The sequence below is a fragment of the Myxine glutinosa genome, chromosome 10 (assembly GCF_964187855.1).
Source record: "Myxine glutinosa chromosome 10, kmMyxGlut1.1, whole genome shotgun sequence".
NCBI classification, from domain to species: domain Eukaryota; kingdom Metazoa; phylum Chordata; class Myxini; order Myxiniformes; family Myxinidae; genus Myxine; species Myxine glutinosa.
In genome coordinates this window covers 133,333,515-133,357,290 of record NC_136270.1, presented here as the reverse complement: position 1 = coordinate 133,357,290, position 23,776 = coordinate 133,333,515, and the positions used below count along the sequence as shown (strand labels likewise).

General features: G+C 48.5%; 2 protein-coding genes across 3 annotated transcripts in view; both read left to right on the top strand.

The window, feature by feature from the left end:
• Positions 1-14,215, top strand: part of CPSF1 (cleavage and polyadenylation specific factor 1) — a 146,949-nt gene extending 132,734 nt beyond the window's left edge. For both annotated transcript variants that reach the window (XM_068126028.2, XM_068126027.2), the window contains 4 exons: positions 193-348; positions 3,454-3,583; positions 11,498-11,636; positions 13,951-14,215. In XM_068126028.2, coding sequence (XP_067982129.1) covers positions 193-348; positions 3,454-3,583; positions 11,498-11,636; positions 13,951-13,998 — 473 coding nt within the window. In that variant the 3' untranslated portion in view covers positions 13,999-14,215. The remainder of the gene's footprint in view (positions 1-192; positions 349-3,453; positions 3,584-11,497; positions 11,637-13,950) is intronic.
• A 3,518-nt stretch (positions 14,216-17,733) lies between these two features.
• Positions 17,734-21,064, top strand: LOC144893933 (uncharacterized). Its single transcript, XM_078785160.1, has 5 exons — positions 17,734-18,187; positions 18,318-18,490; positions 18,623-19,086; positions 19,322-19,936; positions 20,075-21,064. Exons 1-5 carry the CDS (start codon positions 17,841-17,843, stop codon positions 20,921-20,923), a joined length of 2,448 nt encoding a protein of 815 aa, XP_078641286.1. The 5' UTR covers positions 17,734-17,840; the 3' UTR covers positions 20,924-21,064.
• The last annotated feature ends 2,712 nt before the right edge of the window (positions 21,065-23,776 follow it).

Sequence of the window (23,776 nt, the reverse complement as noted above, 5' to 3'; positions counted from 1 at the left end):
CAGAGATAATAATGTGATATTCATCCAGAATGGCCTGGTTGAGCCCAGGACAATGATTGTTGAAACCATTGAGTAAATCCTCTACATACAATTCACTGGATATGTGTACTGGGGCTCCGGGTGTCAACTTGAGCGTCCGCCCCCTTTGGGTTGAATCGTGTGTTTTATTTTTTTCCATGTGTTACGTCATAGCCCGTGAAAGTTACGGTGGGACGCGCCTGCTCCGTCGTGCCGACTTCAATGTCAGTGCGTTTGTGAACACGTTCTGGAAGACGTCGTGCCGCAACACCGACGACGCCACCAAAAAGTCGGTGTCTGCGTGGGAGAACAAGCATATCTCGTGGTTTGGTGCGTGTAAACAGGATTTTTATTTTTGCTGTTCAGTTCTTGATTTGAGATAGTATGTTTTGGTAAAAAATATCATAAATATACAGTCATGTGAAAAAGTAAGTACACCCCATGTAAAGTTTTGGCTTTGTTAACATATTTCAACATACAGCTATTTGATCTTCATTTCAATATTGATAGATAAAGGTGATATAATATAACAAATATCATGAAACATTTACATTTTGTAGTCCATTGTATAATTTAAATAAGCATAAATGCAAATTTCGCATGTGGAAAAAGTAAGTACACCCCAACATTTATCACTACTTCAAATACCTAAAATTAGAATCAGGTGCACCAGCTCAGATGCAAATGATTAGAACATCGTTAGACAGGATCTTGGAGGAACCTGTCTTGTTTAAACCTCAGACATTTAGTTTGGTTTGCTCTTTGTTGTTGAAGTGTTGATCTGGAGAAAGCATTCGATAGGGTTCCACGTGAAGTAATGACATGGGCATTGAGGAAGTTAGGAGTGGAGGAATGGTTGATCAGAGTGGTGATGGCAATGGACAAAAGAGCGCGCACAGCTGTAAGGACGAAAGACGGGAACAGTGGTGAGTTTGAGGTGAAGGTGGGAGTGCATCAGGGGTCGGTACTAAGTCCACTATTATTTGTAGCTGTAATGGAGGTGCTGGCTCAGAACGTAAAGGAGGGTTTACTGTGGGAGTTGTTGTATGCAGATGATCTGGTGTTGATTGCAGAAAGTATGGATGGACTGAAGGAGAAGATGAACAAGTGGAAGGAATGTATGGAGACAAACGGTCTGAAGGTGAATATCGGAAAAACGAAGGTGATGGCAAGTGGTAAAGCATGTGGTGAGGTGGAAAGAACTGGGAAGTGGTCGTGTGCTGTGTGCAGGAAGGCTGTCGGAGTGAATTCCATTTAATGTACAATGTGCGCTGAGTGGGTTCATCAAAAATGTAGTGGTTTGAGAGGGTCATTAACCAGTGTGGCAGCTACATTCAAGTGTAAGGTGTGCACAGAGGGAGCTGCAGATGGAGGAAATGTTGAGTTGGATCTTGGAGATGGCGTGAAGCTGGAAGATGTGAAAACATTTTGTTACCTTGGAGACATGCTGAATGGAGAAGGTGGATCAGTCTCGGCAATGGTTGCTCGAGTGAGATGTGCATGGAAGAAGTTTCGGGAACTGAGTGGCGTGCTGACGAGGAGGGGAGTGTCATTGAAGCTGAAGGGAAAGGTGTATGCTGCATGTGTGAGAAGTGTTATGATTTATGGGAGTGAGACATGGGTAATGAATGTAGAGCAGCAACGAAGGCTGGAAAGGGTGGAAATGCGAATGGTTCGGTGGATGTGTGGAGTATCGTTGAGAGAGAGGAAGACAAATGATGAATTGCGAAAGATGATGGGAATAGAGCCTGTGATGGATGCTGTGAAGAGAAACAGTTTGAGATGGTTTGGTCATGTGTTCAGGAAGGATGAAAGTGACTGGTTGAAAAGAGTGATGGGAATGAATGTAGAAGGAAGTAGAGGACGGGGAAGACCGAGAAAGACTTGGCCAAAGATGGTCGAAGAAGAAATGCAGGCAAGGGGGTTAACAAGGGGAGATGCAGAAAATAGGGCAAAATGGAGAAGATTGTCATGGGGACCGCAAGGCTAACCCCCGCTCTTGCAGGGAAAATGGCCTTAAAATGCCTGTTGTTGTTGTTTTTGTTTGTTGTTGAAGTGTGCGGCGTCACCATGCCTAGATCAAAATAGCTCTCTGAGGCCTTCAGAAAGAAGGTTAGAGATGTCTACGAGTCTGGAAAGGGATTTAAAAAGATCTCCAAACAATTTGAAATCAATCATTCGACTGTCCGGAAGATCATCTACAAGTGGAGAAGATTCCAAACAACTGCCAACTTGTTCAGGCCAGGCCGCCCCAGCTAGTTCAGCCCGAGAGCAGACCGCAAGATGTTGAAAGAAGTCTCTAAGAACCCCAGAATGTCATCACGGGACCTACAGGAAGCTCTTGCCACTGTTGATGTCAAAGTGCACGAGTCTACCATAAGAAAGAGGCTGCACAAATTTGATCTACATGGGATGTGTGCCAGGAGGAAACCTTTGCTGTCCAGAAAGAACATCAGGGCAAGACTAAAGTTTGCCAATGAACACCTAGGCAAAGACCAGCACTTCTGGAACAATGTGCTCTGGACAGATGAGTCAAAGGTAGAGCTATTTGGCCACAGTACCAGAAGACATGTTTGGCGAAAACCAAAGACAGCATTTGACCACAAGAACCTGATACCAACTGTAAAGCATGGTGGTGGAAATATTATGGTTTGGGGCAGCTTTGCTGCATCAGGGCCTGGGCAGCTCACCATCAAAGAATCCACTATGAATTCTTAATTGTACCAGAGGGTGCTTGACGATAATGTGATGCCATCTGTTGGAAAGTTGAAGCTCAACCGAAGGTGGACCTTGCAACATAACAATGACCCTAAACATACCAGTAAATCCACCAAGGAGTGGCTGAAAAGAAAGAAATGGAGGGTTCTGGAATGGCCAAGTCAAAGCCCGGATCTAAATCCCATCGAGATGTTGTGGGGGTATTTGAAACGAGCTGTGCATGCAAGAAACCCCTCAAACATTGCACAGCTGAAAGAATTCTGCATGGAGGAGTGGGCAAAAATTTCTCCCAGTCGATGTCAAAGACTGGCAGACAGTTATAAGAAACGCCTACTTGAGGTTGTTTCTGCCAAAGGGGGCAATACCACCTATTAGAGCCAAGGGTGTACTTATTTTTTCCACATGCGAAATTTGCATTTATGTTTATTTAAATTATACAATGGACTACAAAATGTAAATGTTTCATGATATTTTGTTATATTATATCACCGTTATCTATCAATATTGTTGAAATGAATATCAAATAGCTGGATGTTGAAATATGTTGAAAAAGTCAAAACTTTACATGGGGTGTACTTACTTTTTCACGTGACTGTACATTTGAACCCTTTGAAGTAATGGCTTGATGCTGATGCAGGTTCTGGTTTTGCACAATCTTATCCTGTTTTTGGGATAGTCAGAGTGCTAACGTCAGATTGATGTCTGTGCCTTTGGCAGCCACGCTTGATGGAGCCATGGGACTGCTGCTTCCCATGCACGAGAAGACTTACCGTCGGTTGCTCATGTTACAGAATGCTTTGGTCACCCTGATTCCACATTATGCCGGCCTCAATCCCAAGGCATATCGGTGAGATCATATCCCATTTCCAAACCATAAAACGTGTAAGTGTGTCTAAGAGGCCTTTGGCTCAGGCTTTGTCATAACCTGCTGCCTTTAGCACCATCTCTGTGGTGTACCAGCTCATAGGAAGGGATCGTCAGACTTGAATCAGATCACAGCACCTGGTGATTCGCCCCAATTCATAGGTTTTTTTTATATCCAGGAAGCGTAACTCATGTTCCCAGTTTTTGTGTTATTTTCTTGCACATAAACAAAGTGTAGGTCAGTGGAAGAGCAAGACAACTGAGGATAGAAAGAAAATGCTGACAGTTGTTACGTGTTCCTCCCCGACCCCCTGGTCACGGGGTACCTCCGAATCCCGAGAGGAGCCACGGCAGAAAAATATGTTATTCTGTGTTAGAAATCAACAGTGAAACCACACCAATGATTTTAAACGAACAAATGTTGTATTAAAAATCACACACAAGAATAACGGTACAACCAATAGCAATCCAGAGTGCACTCTATATATCTTAGGATGGTACCATCAACTAAAGTCAGATAACACTGCGCTCCACGTGAGTGAAAAAGGACACTCCTCAATGTCTCTATAACCTTCTCCAAGGCGAAGTTGATTCGCTCCAGCGATCGCTAGACCGATGTCCAGTCGAAACCCGAATCCTGCTGTCCAGTCGAGACCCGAATCCCGTACAGATGGCAATGGCAGTCACACCGCTGAAACTGTATAAAGGCGCCCTCCAGAGGAGCACGTTCACAGCTCAATCAGCAAACCGCAACGTAATTAGAGACGACGCGGTCGCGCACACACATCCCCGACAGACGATAGGATGTTGTAGAAGAGCTGACGCGTAGCAAAACCTTTGTCGGCGAACGAAGCACGGGGTTCAAAATGGCCGACGGCTCTTACTTGAGTCGATGCGACCAGGCAATGATTCGTCGGAATCTCAGCCTAAACCTGACTACGTAGATTTCTCAATCCCAGCGATAATACCTGAAGTGAAATTATACCAAGGTGAACCCAGGGTGTGCTCGCTACAGAAGGGGCGTCTATAAGACCCGGGACAACCGGGGCACGCGGACACTCCAGCGGAACTCACTGTGACATAGTCCTGTAGTTTGAATGGTATGTACGCCCCTAAATGCTGCGCTGACTGTCCTCTCTGTTGGACCATTGTTATATTGAATCGACCATTGCTGCTCATGAAATACTCTGATTTTAATGCCTGTTGCATGCATGTATTCTTACAGGATGTACTACAGATCTAAATGATATTAAACCTACCCAGAGGTCAAGTCGTGTCTGAGCTTGATTTTCACGACATTTAATATCATTTAGATCACCGGAATGGCTGACCACAAGATGATCGTGGAACCGATTCTCGGAGCCGACCCTCAAGCTGAGGGATCAGCATCGGAGTTCACTCACTGGCTCAAAACGCTGGAGAATTACTTTGCTGCTCACGAAACAGAGCCCACCGCTGCGATAAAGCTGTCCGTGTTACAGTCGAAGGTCTATCACACCGTTTTCTGGAACATTTCTCGATTTGGGACGTACGCTACGGCTCTAGCCGAGCTGAAGCACCTCTACGTAAAGACACGGAGCACTGTGCACGGCCGGCATCAACTCTCTCAGCGGCGACAGCAACCATCTGAATCGATCGATCGCTTCGCGCAGGAGTTGCGCTACCTGTTGGCAGACTGCGTGCAGGACGTCCGGACCCACGAGCAAGTGCAGGACGACTTGCTCCGAGATTCATTCATCTCCGGAATTAATTCTGGAGTCTTGCGGCTCCGACTCTTGGAGGTCGCGGATCTGACATTTACAGAAGCACTACGGCTGGCACGCGTATACACAGATGCCCGAGAACAATCTACCGCATAAGATCACCCACGAGTCGTGGCGGGGACCTCGCAACTTGCGCGACCGGAGAGGGCTACCGCCGAGGATACGGAGGAGGACCCGACCACTACGGCCGAGTCTCTGGGAGCTCCTGAAGCGGACTCCGCTTCCGGCCTCACTGCTGCCGCCGCTGCCCGGCCACGGCCTGACCGGTATGCAAAATGTTATTTTTGTGGGAATCGGCAGCATCCTCGCTCTGAATGCCCGGCCCGGGAGGCTACATGCCACCTGTGCTCCACCAAGGGCCATTTTGCAAAGGTCTGCAGGAAGGCCGCTCGGGGCATGCGTCCCCGCGCGACCTTGAATGGGCTCATCGCGGAGCCAACGGATCGAGCGCCGGACGGGGCGCCTCACTCGGCTTTGAAGAGCCGCTCTCCTTCTCGCGGGCGTCTGGCTACACGCCCGACCTTGGTGAGATACACCGGGCTGCCGAAACAAATGGCGCGAACGCGACCGGCCACAGCGCGACCGACCTTGACTGGCGTTCGAACGCCTACTTCAAACAAGCGACATGCTCCTGCTTTGGAAACTCCTCTCGAAGTGCGGCAAACGCAGCACGTGACTCGAGCCCCATCTGACGGCGGCTTTTACGAATTACATGCACCCACTTTGGCATATGAATCTGCAGACGGCAGAGATCTTTCTCACGTGACGCGAGCGCCATCTGGCGGCGGCTCTTACGAATTACATGCACCCACTTTGGCATATGAATCTGCAGACGGCAGAGATCTTTCTCACGTGACTCGAGCGCCATCTGGCGGCTGCTCTTATGACCAACACACACCCACTCTGGCAAATGAAACTGCTGATGAGCCAACTGACTTCAATGCTCCTGCTGAGGCCCAACCTGCCGACGCTGCCCGAAGGATTGCAGCCGGCGTGGGATCCACCCGCGAGGCGCGATCTTCTCGCCCGGCCGGTACTATACCTGCCGGGTCTGCCGGCCTTGCGCAGGCCATCATTCCGCTCACGGTCGCGGGCGTTTTTGCGCAAGCTTTGATTGACACAGGGTCCACGGATAGTTTTATCGATCAGCGACTTGTGCATCAACATGGGTGGCCGGTTCTCGGGACAACCCGCCGGATCTTCATGGCCGCTCAGGGACTTCGGTTGAGCACAAAAGGGGCGTGTCGATTGAAACTTGTGATAAAGGGACGCACGTTCCCGGACGTGTATCTCATGGTATTACCTGCTTTATGCGCTGACGTTCTGTTAGGACTTGATTTCCTTAAGCGGCATGGACGTTTGGAAATAGACTTCGGAGGGCCGGACACGCTCGCTGTGTGCGCCCTCGCTCAAATGGACATGGAGCCACTCTCACTGTTCCCCAACCTGACCACTGATTGTACCCCTGTAGCCGTCAAATCGCGGCGCTACTCTCGCGCGGACGCGCAATTCATTGCGGAAGAAACGGCCCTGCTCTTAAAGGACGGTATCATAGAACACAGTAGGTCACTGTGGCGGGCCCAAGTCTTAGTGGTGCGGAGTGAGGCCCACCGCCGGCGCATGGTAATCGACTATTCGCAGACGATTAATCGTTTTACACAGCTGGATGCCTACCCCTTACCGGGGATGGACGCCCTGGTACGCCAGGTGGCCCTGTATTCCGTTTATAGCACTCTCGATCTGCGTAGTGCGTATCATCAAGTCCCCATCTCTAGGGCTGATCGCGTCTTTACAGCCTTTGAATCGGGTCAGCGGTTGTACCAGTTCACGAGACTTCCCTTTGGGGTAACTAACGGAGTCTCTTGTTTTCAGAGGGCTATTGATGACCTCGTTGCGAAGGAGAATTTGACCGATGTCTTTGTCTATCTGGACAATCTTACGGTTTGTGGGTATGACCAGGAGCATCACGACGCTAATCTGAAACGCTTCCTCGAGGTCGCGCGCAAATATCGCCTAACCATGAATGCGGCTAAGTGTCGATACTCTCTACGCACGGTAGACCTTTTGGGGTACACCGTGACCCATGGCTCCGTCTCTCCGGATAAGGAGCGTCTGCGCCCTTTGCTCGATATGGCTCCGCCTAGCGATCGGGCTTCGCTGAAACGCGCTCTAGGGCTGTTCGCCCACTACTCAAAGTGGGTGCAAAATTTCTCCGCGAAGCTCCGCCCCCTCGTGGCCTGCGACACTTTCCCCATGGGCCCGGCCGCCCTGGCGGCCTTCGAGGGCCTTAAAGTCGACATCGCTGGCGCCGCTGTCGCGACGATTGACGAATGCCTCTTTCGTTTTGGAGAGTGATGCCTCGGATCATGCGATAGCGGCGACTCTCTCCCAAGGAGGCCGCCCTGTGGCTTTCTTCTCGCGGACTCTCACCTCCGCCGAGCGGAGGCATTCGTCTGTCGAAAAGGAAGCGTACGCGATCGGCGAATCAATTCGGCGATGGCGGCCGTATCTGCTTGGGCGGAGTTTCCAAATCGTCACGGACCAACAGAGTGTTGCGTTTATGTACGACACCTTACATGCTCAGCGCATTAAGAATGAGAAAATCACCCGTTGGCGTATCGAACTCGCCGACTTCTGCTACACCATCAAATACCGCCCTGGTCGCTGATGCCTTATCGAGGCCGGCCACTTGCGCGGGGGTTGTAACTTTGGAGGGGCTGCGCACTTTGCACGTCACTATGTGTCATCCCGGGGTAACGCGCTTCGCGCATTTTGTGCGCGAGGGCAATCTGCCGTACTCGATTGAGGACATCCGCCGCATCTGCCGTGATTGCGCGATCTGTGCGGAACTCAAACCGCGTTTTTATAACCCTCCTATGGGGACACTCGTTAGGGCTACTAGACCATGGGAGCGCTTGGCGTTGGACTTCAAAGGGCCACTGCCAATGTCGAGCAACTCTCGCTATCTGCTCACTATCGTCGATGAGTATTCCCGATTCCCCTTTGCTTACACGTGCGGGGATATGTCGGCTGCCACGGTTATTCGGTGCCTGCAGAATTTGTTTTCTATGTTCGGGTATCCGGCCTACGTGCATACCGATCGGGGTGCGGTGTTCCTGTCCCAGGAGGTGAGGGGCTACTTGCTCCAGCATAATGTCGCTTCGAGCTACACCACCCCGTTCCGGCCCCAAGCGAATGGACAAATCGAACGCTTTAATGGGATTATATGGAGGGCCGTCATGCTAAGCCTTCGGACCCTCGGCCGAGGCCTCGATAAATGGGCGTGGTCACTACCTGCCGCTCTAAACTCGATCCGGGCTCTCCTATGTACTGCCACCAACCAGACTCCTCACGAACGACTGTTCCACCACCCTAGAAGCTCCGGCAGTATCCAATCTTTACCCAGCTGGCTCGCTGAACCGGGGCCCGCCTATCTCAAACGAGCGGTTCGCTCTAGCAAGTACGACCCCCTTGTTGACAAGGTGCAGGTCCTCCAGGCTAATCCCGAGCATGCTCGCGTGTTAACGGCGGATGGCCGCGAGTCTACTGTCTCCGTACGCCATCTCGCCCCATGTGGGGACGACGACAGGGATATCGACGAACCCGTCTACGAGTCTATGGACGCTATCAAAGCTTCCCCTATGGAACTACCACCGTTACTCCCGTCGTCCCCCACTCCCGTGCGCGAAGGCGCAGGGGCGCCCCCTCCGACTCCCACCTCCGGCGGCTATTCCGACGCGGGGGACTCCGGGCTTGGGGACGCCGTGCCCGGTAGATTCCGAACACGAACTGGCAGGGAAGTTCGCCGCCCCGACCGCTACGGGTGGACCGACTGACGTGGATTGACGTGACCCATTCGTTTATTGCTGATGCTTGCTTGCAACCTGCCGAGCGACAGTATAGTTCTAACGGCGGGGAGAATGTAGTGAAATTATACCAAGGTGAACCCAGGGTGTGCTCGCTACAGAAGGGGCGTCTATAAGACCCGGGACAACCGGGGCGCGCGGACACTCCAGCGGAACTCACTGTGACATAGTCCTGTAGTTTGAATGGTATGTACGCCCCTAAATGCTGCGCTGACTGTCCTCTCTGTTGGACCATTGTTATATTGAATCGACCATTGCTGCTCATGAAATACTCTGATTTTAATGCCTGTTGCATGCATGTATTCTTACAGGATGTACTACAGATCTAAATGATATTAAACCTACCCAGAGGTCAAGTCGTGTCTGAGCTTGATTTTCACGACAATACCTATCGCAGGATGTCCTTTCAAGGAACTCAAAATTCCCTCGCTACCTTCGTTAGACAACGCTCGCTACGGAGCTCGACGTCACGCATCTTGTCCGACTTTTCTCGCCACGCCTTCTTCTGCCTCTCCCTCGTCGTCTTCCGTTTCTCGATCCGGCTTCCTGTTTCATTTAAAATATTAACCCTTTTTGCCTTTTAACAACAATAACCTTACCTTTTAACAACAATAATCGCCGTTTCCTTCAAACCCCAAAAATAATAATAATAATACATAACCAGAAATGTTTCAAGTGGATGAAAACCACAACCACAGGAGTGCCGAATCCGTAACACAGTGGACAACGCACGGTTATAACAAGGGTTTGAAACTGTCAGTTGGGTATCCTCCGTCGTGCGAGGTCCTTCCTTGGCACACCTGAGCTCCTCATCACATACAAAGCTTTCATCCACAGCTCAATGGAATACTGCTCTCCCCTCTGGACTGGTGCTCCTGCCTCACACCTAGCTCGGCTTCATGCTGTTGAAACCAAAGCTTTCAGAATCATTGGAATCTCCCGCGATGAAGCCAACTCCGAGGGCCTTTCACTTACTCACCGCAGGCAGGTTGGTGGTCTTTGTCTTCTACCGACTCCTCTCCAGCCTGGCTCCCCCTGCTCTGTCTGTGCTCTGCCCCCAAATATTCCTGCAGGACACACAAGATCTGCCAGCAAACCTCTTATGGTGAAACCGGCAAGATCAAGACTCTGTGCTCACCTTCACTCCTTCATTCCTCTTTTATCCTGCCCCTGGAACAAACTCCCTCACTCTCTTCAATCCCACTCCTCCCTCCAGGTCTTCAAAACAGCTGCTCACCACCTTCTCTTATCTTCCCCCATCCAAAACCTTGATCTTTCTACCCCCATTAAAACACCCCAAATCCACCTCTTTCAATCTCCAACTTCTTTCCTGAAACTCCTAGTTGTATCAGTTTGTTTTATACAGTGTACCCCTGCCCCCCCCCCCCCCCACTGGCCCTCTCTCTTCCACAGATCTACCGACATCCCTGTTCTCTGCTGTTGTGCTTGTATGCTTCCCTCTCTCTCCCCCTCTTGTCTCTTTATTTATTGGATGTTTTATGGGTCTCTGCCTGTTCTCGTGTGTAATGTGTAAGCTCTTACACGAGCCTTGAGTCTGTATGCAAAAAACAAACAACTAAATAAATAAAAATAAATGTACAGAAAGAGGAGAGAGAAGGGAGAAGGAAACATGGCAACTTTTGTATGGATGGGTAAGGGTTGTTGTTGTGGCGTTGGCAACACATAGTTGCGAAGCCAATGGACCAAAGATATCCATCAATGTCCACAGGGCACTCCCAGAGATATTTTGTGTAAGTCAAAATAATATGTGTTCCCTCAGAAGGAACTTCAGCACAGGAGGAAGCCATTAGGCCAATCAAAGCCAATCATCTGGTGGAAGTAAAGCTGCGTGTCAATTGTTGCGAACTTGTGGTTGTTTGTCCGTGCTCTATCCTTTTAAATGCTGATAATCAAGTAAGGAAGCAGCACGTACCATTATCAAAGTCTTTGTTATGACTGGACATGGTCGGCTTAAAACCACCGACCTCCCAGACTCAAAATGGATGCTCTAGCCAATGGAAGCATGGAACTACTACATTCTCTCAGTGCCCATTCCATCTATTTGTACCATTGGTGTTTGCTTGCCACCACAGTTGGTGTATTTTATCACCTCCACTCCCCCCTCCACCTCTCTTGCCTCCATCTTCCCGCTGTTCCATGATGAGGGATCTCGTATAAAGTTACTGTGCTACTAACGTGCTTGAATGTGGAAATTATTTATGTATAACCTTGAGTATAACGAAGGTTGTGTGACAAATGTGAACACAGGGTGCTGCGTGCCGAAAAGCGGGCCTTGCATAACCCCATGCGGAACATCCTGGACGGAGACCTGCTCTTTAAGTTTCTCCACCTAAGTACCATGGAACGTAGCGAGCTCGCCAAGAGGATCGGCACCACGCCGGACATGGTGGGTACATTTGAGGCCATAAGCACGTGTGGAAGATCATAAGGCCATTCTTAAGTGCCCGATGTGCGCCCTCAGTCGATGACTTGTAACAGGAGGTGGTTGACTTGCCGGTCCCGCAGCTGTGCTAGATCTTGATCACAGAATGGAACTTATTGAGCACTAAAGTAACATTGCACGTGGAGTAATAATTGTGCACAAAGTGCAAAGTAGCGTTTAGCAACTGATTCACTGTGTCTGTCTGCCTGCCTGCCTGTCTGTCTGTCTGATTGTGTCTGCCTGTCTGTCTGCCTGCCTGTGTCTGCCTGCCTGTCTGTCTGCCTGATTATCTGTGTCTGCCTGTCTGTCTGTCTGCCTGCCAGTCTGTGGCTGCCTACCTGTCTGTCTGTCTCTGCCTGTCTGCCTGCCTGCCTGTGTCTGCCTGCCTGTCTGTCTGCCTGATTATCTTTGTCTGCCTGTCTGTCTGTCTGCCTGCCAGTCTGTGGCTGCCTACCTGTCTGTCTGTCTCTGCCTGTCTGCCTGCCTGCCTGTCTGTGCCTGTCTGTCTGTCTGCCTGCCTGTCTGTCTGTGGCTGCCTGCCTGCCTGCCTGCCTGTGTGTCTGCCTGTCTGTCTGTCTCAGTTTTTTTTATGATCGAAGAATTACTCGACTTTAATTGAATTTTAGATTTGAACCCTGTAGAACACGAATCGCAACATGAATCACAACATTATCCTAACGTTTAGCAGTAGTTTGGCTCTGAATTTGGAAAATTATACAAAATGTCGTCCCGAGCGCACGTTTGCACAGAGTTTGGTGAAGGAAATGTTTCAGTCTGCCAGTCGGGCAATCAACCAAAACTGGAAATCATTCACTTACCAAAGTAAACTTCACTGTTTTAAGGACTCGGAAAGGACACAAATAACTGGCACGAAGAACTAATGTAACGAGGTAAATAAGGTGGTGTAAAAGATGGTGTAACAACGGCAGTAAACTGGCTTGATGGATTTTTTTCATTCTTTAAAACTTTTATTTTATTTAAATTTTATTATTTATTTGAACACTGTAGAACACAAATCGCCTTGTTTGCACTTCCAAAATCCCAGTTTAGTAGCACCGTACTTGAGCAAAATTGTACGCCGTCTCGACCAATGAAATTTGCCGCACTCTTATGGCGGAAGTGGCAGAAGTTTCAGCTCTGCACTGTTGCGTTTGACCAATCGGCTTCAAGAGCTTGCCATCGCGCATGTTATTCAAAGATCAAATCATCGTCATCGTTTAAGGCGTTCATCGTTTTATGGCCCTTTCCTCGCTTGCATGTGTAAGCCGCTAATATGTTTCCATGCTTGTACGTGCAAGCCGCTAATATGTTCCATGCTTGCTTGTGTAAGCTGCTAATATGTTTCCGTGCTTGCACGCGTAAGCTGCTAATATGTTTCCATGCTTGTATGTGCAAGCCGCTAATATGTTCCATGTCTATGTGTAAGCTGCCAATATGTTTCAATGCCTGCACGTGTAAGCCACTAATATGTTTCCATGTCTGCATGTGTAAACTGCCAATGTGTTTCAATGCCTGCATGTGTAAGCCACTAATATGTTTCCATGTCTGCATGTGTAAGCTGCTAATATGTTTCAATGCCTGCGCGTGTAAGCCACTAATATGTTTCAATGCCTGCATGTGTAAGCCACTAATGTTTCCATGTCTGCATGTGTAAGCTGCTAATGTGTTTCAGTGCTTGCATGTGTGAGCCACTGTTTCCATGCCTGCATGTGTAAGCTGATATGTTTCGATGCCTGCATGTGTAAGTTGCTAATATGTTTCCATGCCTGCATGTGCAAGCTGCTAATATGTTTCCATGTGCATGTGTAAGCTGCCAATATGTTTCAATGCCTGCATGTGTAAGCCACTAATGTTTCTATGTCTGCATGTGTAAGCCGCTAATGTTTCTATGTCTGCATGTGTAAGCTGCTAATGTTTCTATGTCTGCATGTGTAAGCCACTAATGTTTCTATGTCTGCATGTGTAAGCCGCTAATGTTTCTATGTCTGCATGTGTAAGCCGCTAATGTTTCCATGCTTGCATGTGTGAGCCACTATGTTTCCATGCCTGCATGTGTAAGCTGATATGTTTCGATGCCTGCATGTGTAAGTTGCTAATATGTTTCCATGCCTGCATTTCACAAACAATGCTAATTTTGATAGTGCTCAGAAATGCAAAGAAAGAGATGAAAAGCCTCTTCCCATATCATTTTTCTCAAGATTGTTGGGGGGGGGGGGCGGGGGGGGGGGGATAAGGTGCTCTTTGAACTCTCCCTTTGTAATTTTTTATTGCCTTGCAGATCGTCGAAGACCTCAATGATGTTGAACGGGTGACATCTTGTTTTTAGCCCTCCCTCTACGCACCTGACCGCCCAGATCCTGACTCCTCTCATTTTCTCTCCAAGACCATTGGCAACTTGTGCTCTCATGTCAAAACTCAGATGCTGAGACGTTCTAACTTTAGAATGCACAACAATCATCACTTTTCTAGAAAATTTGTGACTTTTTGTACATAGGTTTTCATCCTTTGTATTTCGACTATTAAAATGTTTCCATTTCAAATGAGGTTTGTATTTTGGACAAATGTACTTTCGGTTTTTTATAGGTTATTTAACTCTTTCTCAAGGCCATGGTCGGTCTAAATATTAAAAAACAAAGATGCCATAAACTGGTTTAGGCCACGCAATAAGTGAGGCCCTGTCGTACTGGGCAGCTATGCTAGTTTGCGGTGTCTTCAGTTTTGAACATGCTTCTTCTCAAACAGGAACCGTTTTTTGGGTCATTGGAAGTTTCATGACCCATTTTTTGTGAAATTCATTAACGAGCTTTTCTTCAAACCTGTTTATTTTGCACACGTGTGTTCTAATGAGGCTGAAGACTGACAAAGGGCCCTTTGAAAGGAAACGTTAATTGTACATCCTGGACATGATTAGCGATCAGGGTGACACATACACACACACACAGACAAATAAACAAACAAACACAGACACACAGAGGTGGATACTCTGAGACCTGGGAGGGCTCAGTTCCACCTTCTGAAACCCGCATATGGAGATAACGACCAACGACGGACAGACACACTCGGTGTCTGTTAGCGCAAGACAACACATTTCCGAACATAGCACATGGGTTTTTGGTGATCAATGATCATTATACAATGAGTACGAATGTAGTTTGATAATGTTGTACAAACTGTAGTGCAGGAGGCCTCCGCTTTCACTCACACCCGAACACAATCGTGGGAGTCTTTGTTTCTTCTGTAACTTATGAGACGAAGGGACATTGTTGGAGGATGTCATTTTACTTACACAGCTCAGATTGTCCTGGGACTATTTCCAAGCTCTCTCACCGCTCTCCCTCCCCCACCCTCTCGCCGCCCTCCCTCGCCCACCCTCTCGTCGTCCTCCCTCCCCCACCCTCTCGCCGTCCTCCCTCCCCCATCCTCTCGTCGTCCTCCCTCCCCCATCCTCTCGTCGTCCTCCCTCCCCCACCCTCTCGTCGTCCTCCCTCCCCCACCCTCTCGTCGTCCTCCCTCCCCCACCCTCTCGTCGTCCTCCCTCCCCCACCCTCTCGCCGTCCTCCCTCCCCCACCCTCTCGCCGTCCTCCCTCCCCCACCCTCTCGTCGTCCTCCCTCCCCCATCCTCTCGCCGTCCTCCCTCCCCCACCCTCTCGCCGTCCTCCCTCCCCCACCCTCTCGCCGTCCTCCCTCCCCCACCCTCTCACCGACGTCCCTCCCCTCCTCCTTTCCCTCCTTCACTTCCCCATCCTCTGGCCTACTCCACACACCGTCTATAGTCTATAGTGTAGGTAGCTGTGGGACCTGCATGAACTAAAACAGGTGGCAACGTGAGGCCTAAGCAGAGCAGCCTCACAGCGCAAGAATGTGAATCAACATATCTGATCCCCTGTTGTCTGTTGATGAGACACGTCATTCTGAAGAGGGTGATGATGTCATCCACAGCCGAGAGGACACACACCCTGACCGTAGCTCATGTTAATTACTCAGTTGTTTGTTCCGAGGCCAAACCAGGAAGCTTGTAGTTTGGCAGTTTGAGTGGAAAGGTGTGTGCTCCAAATGAGGAAATGCTGTTTGTGTACCTGCATGGGCTCTCGTGACCTTTCCATCTTGCACATAACACTTAACATTTAAACTTGTATAACAGACTCATTAATGTGTTCATTAATCGTTGGTGTGGAACAGCAAGAGCTGCTCTTTTGGTGAATTATGCCAGGTTTGTTGTTAAAAAAAATCCTTTTTATAAGCAGAACAAGGGAGGAGGAGGTGGGGGCGGGGTGAGGAAGAGGGGATACGGGGGAGGAGGAGGCGGGGGTGCTCAGTGCTTACGGTGAGGACCTTGGCATCCTGTTGTCTTCGTCCTCCGTGCTTTTTATTTCCCCATTTCGTCTATGTTTGAGGACTTCCGGTTCCGGTTCCTTGAGCTGGATGGCCGTTTTTGGCCTCTGCTGAATTCCTCAAAGATAAGAACTCCCGGTAGTTTTGTTGAGTTTCTGCTCTTTATTTTGCTGTGTTTACTGTGTGATTCCAGTTCTCCCCAGCCCTCTCCCTTTGACAGATCTCCTGATGATCCTGTTCTCTGCTGTTGTTGTGCTTCCCTCTCTTCCCCCCCCCCCCCCGTATTATCTATTCCATGTGTTAACTCTTACACGAGCCTCAACTTCATATACAAATAAAGTGTTCATCTTATACTTTTTGGCCTGTTAGTTCTGTGTGTTTATTCGTCTCCCCCTTCCTGCTTTTTCCTGGTCTTCCCCTGTCTGGGACTGGGGGGACTCGCCCTCCAGGCAGGTAGGTTACCCCGTACCTCCCAGCTCCCACCCTTCTCCACCTCATTCCTAGTGTTGTCCCCGCCCCTCTCCAGGACTCCGGCATGGCGAGCAGGTACCATAACGAGTTCGTGAAGGAGGGACCCGTTCCGCCAAGTGAGGTATTTGGACGGATGGTGTTGTTGGGCGCATTGGAGTTTAAGGCTGAGGATTTTTACTCCCTCATCTCCTTACCTGGTGGATTTGATGTGTCCTTCCACGCCTCTGGGGGACTTGCCAAGTTTTGGGTGTGGTGGACCGTCTCCCGGTCAGCTGGGTCTCTGACTGACTGGGCGGTCGAGGCCCTCTGACAATGAGAGGGTTGTGAAGGTCTACCTCCACAATGAGACCGTTTCGGATTATGATGTTCAGCACTGGTCGTCACGTGATGTTGAAGTGAAGACCCCACAATGGTTTATCCAAAATGGCTTTAGTCTAGTAGGAAGACTAGGTCCCCCTGCACCCCCCGGAGATATACTTCTAATCAGTGTTTCTAGATTGGAAAAAATGTGTAGAAAATGACTAGCTATGGCCCCAAGCTGAAAAAATGTCCCACATACCATTTTTATGCAAATTACTGCTGCCATTATCAAAAAAACGATTTTTGACATATCTCAGCCAATATTGCAGATAATTGAAAAATGAAGGTGTCTAGACCCATGTTTTGAAGGGCATAGATCATGATAGAACTATTCATAACATGATTACATGTGTCTATGGTATACTAGTATGCTAATTAGTGCTTTATTTACAAAATAATCACAGTTTTACGAAATAATAGACTCATATTAAGGTCCGTCTACACAGACGTTAACACAAAGTTTTATTTTTCTAAATATTACAACTGTCAAAATAGTCCTAGCACTCAATGTGACCACTCTTCTCTTGCTTGTTTTAGATAAACATCATTAGCATTAGTGATTCTACACTGAGTCAGTCATCATCATTTTCATCGAAATCGTCAGAGTCAAACTCTTCTTCTCCTTCCTCTTCCTCCTCCTCTTCGTGCTCTCCTGTGTTCAGAAGATCCACCAGTGAGGTTGGTAGGATGGGACCACTGGACCACATTGGTTTCAACAGTCCTTCATCAGTCCTTATCCATCCTTGCTCCTCATAAGGTTTTGGCTTTTCGATGATAGGTTGATCGGCTCTTTTGTACAATGCTACGATTTTGTACAAACGATTGGACCCTTCCACACATCCATGAACTACATCGGGATGCTCACTGGACACAAGATGCGTGGTTCTGGATATGCAGAGATTCTCTTTGAGGCACAACTAGTAACAAGTGGATCTCTCAAAGGTGTTCTCAGTGGAAAGGCCTACGCAAAGTCCCTCTTTTGCCTCAAAACAGTGTGTGAGGCAATGGAGAGGCTGTTGATGGAGAGATTCACTGAGGAGGAGAACATCATGATCTCTGACCCTGCTGTGCTTCTCAGAATGACCCAGTCTTGCAACCGAGAGCACCTCGATGAAGCCCTCAAAGACCCCTCAACTCTACTCCTCATCAAAAAGTACCATGCCTTTGAGGAAAAGGTGCGCAAGGGCCACCTGGGGAAGACAGCTGCCTTCTGGATGTCGTTCATTACCCACTGCCATCTTGTCTTCATGCTCCTCCACTCTGTGAAGACCAACAACCTCCAGCTGTTTCACAAGTGTAACGGAGAGATGGCAGATATCTTCTTCGCCTTTGACGGACACAACTACTCCAGGTTTGTGTAGCATACATGGTAAAATGTATAACCATCACTGAGTAGATTTTAATTGATACTTGGGTTCATGTATTATGAGAGGAGCTATTCCAATAAATGTCTACAGTATTTCCCTCTCTGTACTTTACAGATATCTGACTTGGCTGGAAGTCCACCTGACAAATCTGGAAAGCACGCACCCAGGGGCCAAGGACCTGCTTACTATGGGTGCAATCGCAGTGGCTCGCTCGATGATACCAGGGGCACTCAGTGCTGTCGACAAGACAATGGAAGAAACGTTCATGCGCTTTGCTAAATCATCAGGTACATCATTTTCTTTCAGTACATTATACATTTGAAACTGTAGAAACCAGCTTTATATGATGTAAACTGCTCTTACAAAACATTTCCCTTTTAATGATTGGGTTATGCAATTAAAATATGTTCACTTTTCAGGTGGCTTTGCTGGCCTGTACAGTCAGTTTGGGGCATACCAGAGATGGTGCCGAACAACCACAGCACGGGCACAGTTCTATGAAAAGACCCTTGAGATGGTGGATCTCATCGATGACCCAGACTGCCCAAGAGCAGGGAGACATCGTGAACTAGAGAAGGCAGAGATCAGAAAAGGCGAGGAGGCCGTTCAGCGAACCCTAACTACTATCAAGAACTTCACCAATCCGTTCACCATCATTGATAAGGACAAACTCTACTGCCTGGCCTCTGGTGCTCCCGTCCCCATGGATGTTGAGATGGATGTGTTACAAGCAGAAGCTGTGGGGAAAGCTGCGAAAGCTGACTTCATCAGGCGCCTGGAAAGCGGAGAACCTGAGAGCTTCTTCAACCCAATCAAGAGAAAGAAACTCAAGACCATGGAGGCTAGTAACAAGAAGATCACACTAACATCCTCACAGGGCAAGGTAAGGATGTAATCCAATACCCAAGTGCTTTTGTATTTTATGTTGTATTTTTAAATGGCGTCCTGTACATGCTATATTGAGATACAAGATTGAACTCCAAATTTGTTTATTAAAGACAGTGCACATCAATGAACAATGTAAAGATTGTAAATATGCCAATTTATAGCACATGAATAATTTTCACCTGTAGTCCTTCCTGTAGTACATATCAACCAATCACCATTTATCATTCCAGGTCATCCAGTATCAGGAGCAAAGCAACCTTGCATTCCTGCTCCTTGTCAAGTCTCAGAGTCAAGATGAGCCATTAGACCTGGGAGAACTCATGAAGTACTGCCTGATGCCAGTGCCTCCTAGCCTTGGGACACCAGATGGGTTCTTCTGCAAAACCAACAAAGCCTCCATTCTGCACTACCTTTTAGAGGACACCACACCACAAGATCTGCAATACCCCAAGGATGCCCTGTTCATCCAGGATGGAATGGCGCTGCTGCATACCCTTGCCAACCTTCCCCCAACATGTGGTGAGATATGCTTGCAGGTGCTTGATCAGATGGTGGCCAAGCAGCACTTTCTGTTCTCCACTGACAGTTACCATCCTGAGTCAATCAAAGCGCAGGAAAGGCTGAGGCGGGGCAGCTCAGAGAAGATCATTCTGGCTGGACCAGCAACCAGGAAGCCATATGACTTCAAAATGTTCCTTGCAAATGACGACAACAAAAAGCAGATGTGCCAGCTTCTTCTGAAAGTGTGGAGTGGACAAGAGGCAGCTACCAGGCTGGAGAGAACAGAGATGGCTGTGCTGATCGTGGAGGGGAAGGCCCACCAACTTGCCTCAACGAATGGCAAGGTAAAATTGAAAGCCCTTCGTGAATGGCGATTCAATTTGTAATTTTTCCTGAAAAAAAGGTGATTACCTGTGATGTTTGTCTAGATCTGAAACTGGCAGTGACTGGTGATTGAAATGCGGTGCCTTTTTGTGTTTCAGGTCGAGGTACGTGAACTCCCCACGATCTACAGCAACCAGGAAGAGACTGATACCAGGGTGGTTCTGTACCTCCATCATGCTGCTACCATCGGATACAAGAACGCTGTAGTCAGAACACCGGACACAGACATCCTCCTGATCCTGCTCCACCATGCCCACAACATCAAGCTGACGGTGTACCTGGATACAGGGTCAGGGAAGCATCGCCAACTTGTCAACGTCTCTGAGCTGGCAGAATCCCTGGGAGAGGACTACTGTGCCACTCTCCTGGGGTACTATGTGTTCAGCGGAGAAGACTGCACCAGTGCCTTCAAAGGGAAGGGAAAAGTCGGGCCCTTGAAAAAGCTGGAGAAGAATCCCAGGTTTCACAGGGCATTCGGTGAACTGGGTGACAACTGGGATGCCAACCCTGAGGTGGAGAGGCAGTTAGAAAAATTCACCTGTGTGATGTACGGCCAGAGTCGCGAGTCATCAGTGGACATTGTCCGTGCCAAGCTGCTACGAAAAATGGTGGGAGAGGACAAGACCCTCACATCCAAGTCCAAGGTTGATCTGGCTCGCCTTCCTCCATGCCAGTCTGCCCTGAAGCCGCACATCCAGCGTGTGAACCACCGCGTAGCATTGTACAAAAGAGCCGATCAACCTATCATCGAAAAGCCAAAACCTTATGAGGAGCAAGGATGGATAAGGACTGATGAAGGACTGTTGAAACCAATGTGGTCCAGTGGTCCCATCCTACCAACCTCACTGGTGGATCTTCTGAACACAGGAGAGCACGAAGAGGAGGAGGAAGAGGAAGGAGAAGAAGAGTTTGACTCTGACGATTTCGATGAAAATGATGATGACTGACTCAGTGTAGAATCACTAATGCTAATGATGTTTATCTAAAACAAGCAAGAGAAGAGTGGTCACATTGAGTGCTAGGACTATTTTGACAGTTGTAATATTTAGAAAAATAAAACTTTGTGTTAACGTCTGTGTAGACGGACCTTAATATGAGTCTATTATTTCGTAAAACTGTGATTATTTTGTAAATAAAGCACTAATTAGCATACTAGTATACCATAGACACATGTAATCATGTTATGAATAGTTCTATCATGATCTATGCCCTTCAAAACATGGGTCTAGACACCTTCATTTTTCAATTATCTGCAATATTGGCTGAGATATGTCAAAAATCGTTTTTTTGATAATGGCAGCAGTAATTTGCATAAAAATGGTATGTGGGACATTTTTTCAGCTTGGGGCCATAGCTAGTCATTTTCTACACATTTTTTCCAATCTAGAAACACTGATTAGAAGTATATCTCCGGGGGGTGCAGGGGGACCTAGTCTTCCTACTAGACGGGTAGATGGACCGGAGGTCGGCAGTATCGTGTCGACTTCCGTGTCATGGATGATGGCACGTGTAATCACGTCCATAATTGGGATGGACCGTGGGCAGGTTTATTACGTGGGTCACCGGAAATTATGGTGCAGGTGCGAAACCACTTTGTGTCTGCATGTGACGAACTGTTTGCTGGCAGTGTGGCCAGTTGAAACATTTGAGGGAACACTGTACCTTTCAGGTGCGGTGTAACCTATGGTGTGATGGGGTACACCTCCTCCTGTCCGCAGAGCTATGAGAGCAAGATGGCGTTGCCCCTGGGATAAGTAATGCTGCTGTGGCTGGGTTGCCTGTTTCCTCCCCCCTGCCCCCTGTAAAGGAGAATGAAAGGATGGAGGAGAGCAGAGTGTTGCCTGAGGTCCCCTCACCCTAAGCAGCGTTGGGCCAGAGTGTGTTCGGTGCTGCCATTGTTTTCCCCCCTTCACAGAGAGAAAAAGAAGAAGGAGGAGGGGAATGGTGCGAGCAGTTGATGTGGTTGCATTGGCTGCTGGGCCCGTTGAGGAGGGGACGATGGTAACGGCCCCTCCTCTGCCTATGAGGACACTGACCATGACTCAAGTGGGTGGACCAATGGACCATGATGAAACACCGGAGGGGGCAGGGTAAAGAGAACGCCCCCCTGAACCAAGGCCCCAAGCTCGTTTATAAAAAGGTGAATGGCTATAAAGTGGAAGAGCATTAAGGAGGCGACGAAGTGCTGCACAGCCTCTAGTATGACAATGAGGGAAGAAATTCGGAGGTGGACATATACTCCTGACAAGACCCCTTCTCCCCTGTCTACTCCCGGTCCCACTCGCTCCTCGCGAGGAGGCCCTCCTCTCAATCATGCCCCCCCAATCTTGGGGGTGGCAGAAGCAAAGGGGCTAAACATGGGAAGGGGTTACCTTTCGGGGGTGTTTTTTATTTGTTCGATGCAATTGATTCATGGCCCGATTTTTGTTTACTTTGATTGGCATTTATTTGTTTTGGATTTTGGCTTTGACGTTTTAATGTTTTTAAAATCTTTTTTACAATAAAAAAGATGTAGTTGATTGAAACCTCAGAGACTTTGAAAGAGGGGTGATTGCTGGAGCGCATTTGGCAGGAGGTCCAGCAACAAAGACAGCTCAACTTGCTGATGCTTCACGAGCAAAGGTGATGGAACTTCGAGGGAAAGACATTATCAGCAAAATTCAACAGTGGACGGCGGAAGCGCATACTCCAGGATCACGATATATGTCCATTAATTTGAAGCGCAAGACAAAGCAGGCGAGAAACTCCAGATCAAGTGACTGAATCTCAACCTGGGGCACGGGCAGCCAGGTTCATGAAAGACGGTTGTTTTTTATTTGTATACAAGATCGAGGCTCGTGTAAGAGCTAACATTGATCACAAAAAGACAAATGGACACATAAAACAGATGATAAAGGGAGTGAGAGACAAGATGGAGAGAGAGAGAGAGGGCAGCACATAATTACAACAGTAGAGAACAGGAACATCGGGAGATCTGTTGGAGGGAGAGGGTTTTGGAGAAGGAAGCGTGGGAAAGGGGAAGGGGTGGGGAAGGTAAAAAAAACACAAGGACACTGCAAGGACTTCCAGGAAAGAAGTTGGTATTTCAAAAAAGTGGATCTGGGATGAAATTAGCGGCGGTAGAAAAGATCAAGGTTTTGGATGGAGGAAGATAAGAGATGGTGGTGAACAGCTGTTTTGAAGACCTGGAGGGAGGAGAGGGATTGAAGAGAGTGTGAGAGGGAGTTTGTTCCACAGGCGGGAGAAAAGAGGAATGAAGGTGAGCAGAGAGTCTTGATTTTGGCAGTTTAACCATCAGAGGGTTGCTGGCAGATCTTGTGCGTCCTGCAGGAATATTTGGGGGACAGAGCACAGAGAGAGCTGGGGGAGCAAGGCCAGAGAGGAGTCGGTAGAAGACAGAAAGACCACCAACCTGCCTGCAGTGAGTAAGTGAAAGGCCCTCGAAGTTAGCTTCATCGTGGGAGATTCCAATGATCCTGAAAGCTTTGGCTTCAACAGCGTGAAGCCGAGCTAGGTGTGAGGCAGGAGCACCGGCCCAGAGGGGAGAGCAGTATTCCATTGAGCTGCGATTGAAAGCTTTGTACGTGGTGAGGAGCTCAGGTGTTTCGAGAACTCCACAGAGTGAGATACCATTGTCTGCTTGCAGTGCACAAACCAGTCATGACACCTGGCAATGCACCTTTGAGAGTCCAATTGTGCAAAGAGCACAGGTAATAGACGACAGAGCCGAGGAGAACTATGCCAATGCCAGATGAATCATCCTTCACCAAGTTCTCGACAAACGGCCGAGTGGACGTGTG

Coding starts and splice junctions, on each gene's coding strand:
- LOC144893933 (XM_078785160.1), top strand. CDS start 17,841: ATGGAGAGGCTGTTGATGGAGAGATTCACTGAGGAGGAGAACATCATG. Junction 18,491..18,622: donor GCGCTTTGCTAAATCATCAG/GTACATCATTTT, acceptor TTCACTTTTCAG/GTGGCTTTGCTGGCCTGTAC. Junction 19,087..19,321: donor TAACATCCTCACAGGGCAAG/GTAAGGATGTAA, acceptor TTATCATTCCAG/GTCATCCAGTATCAGGAGCA.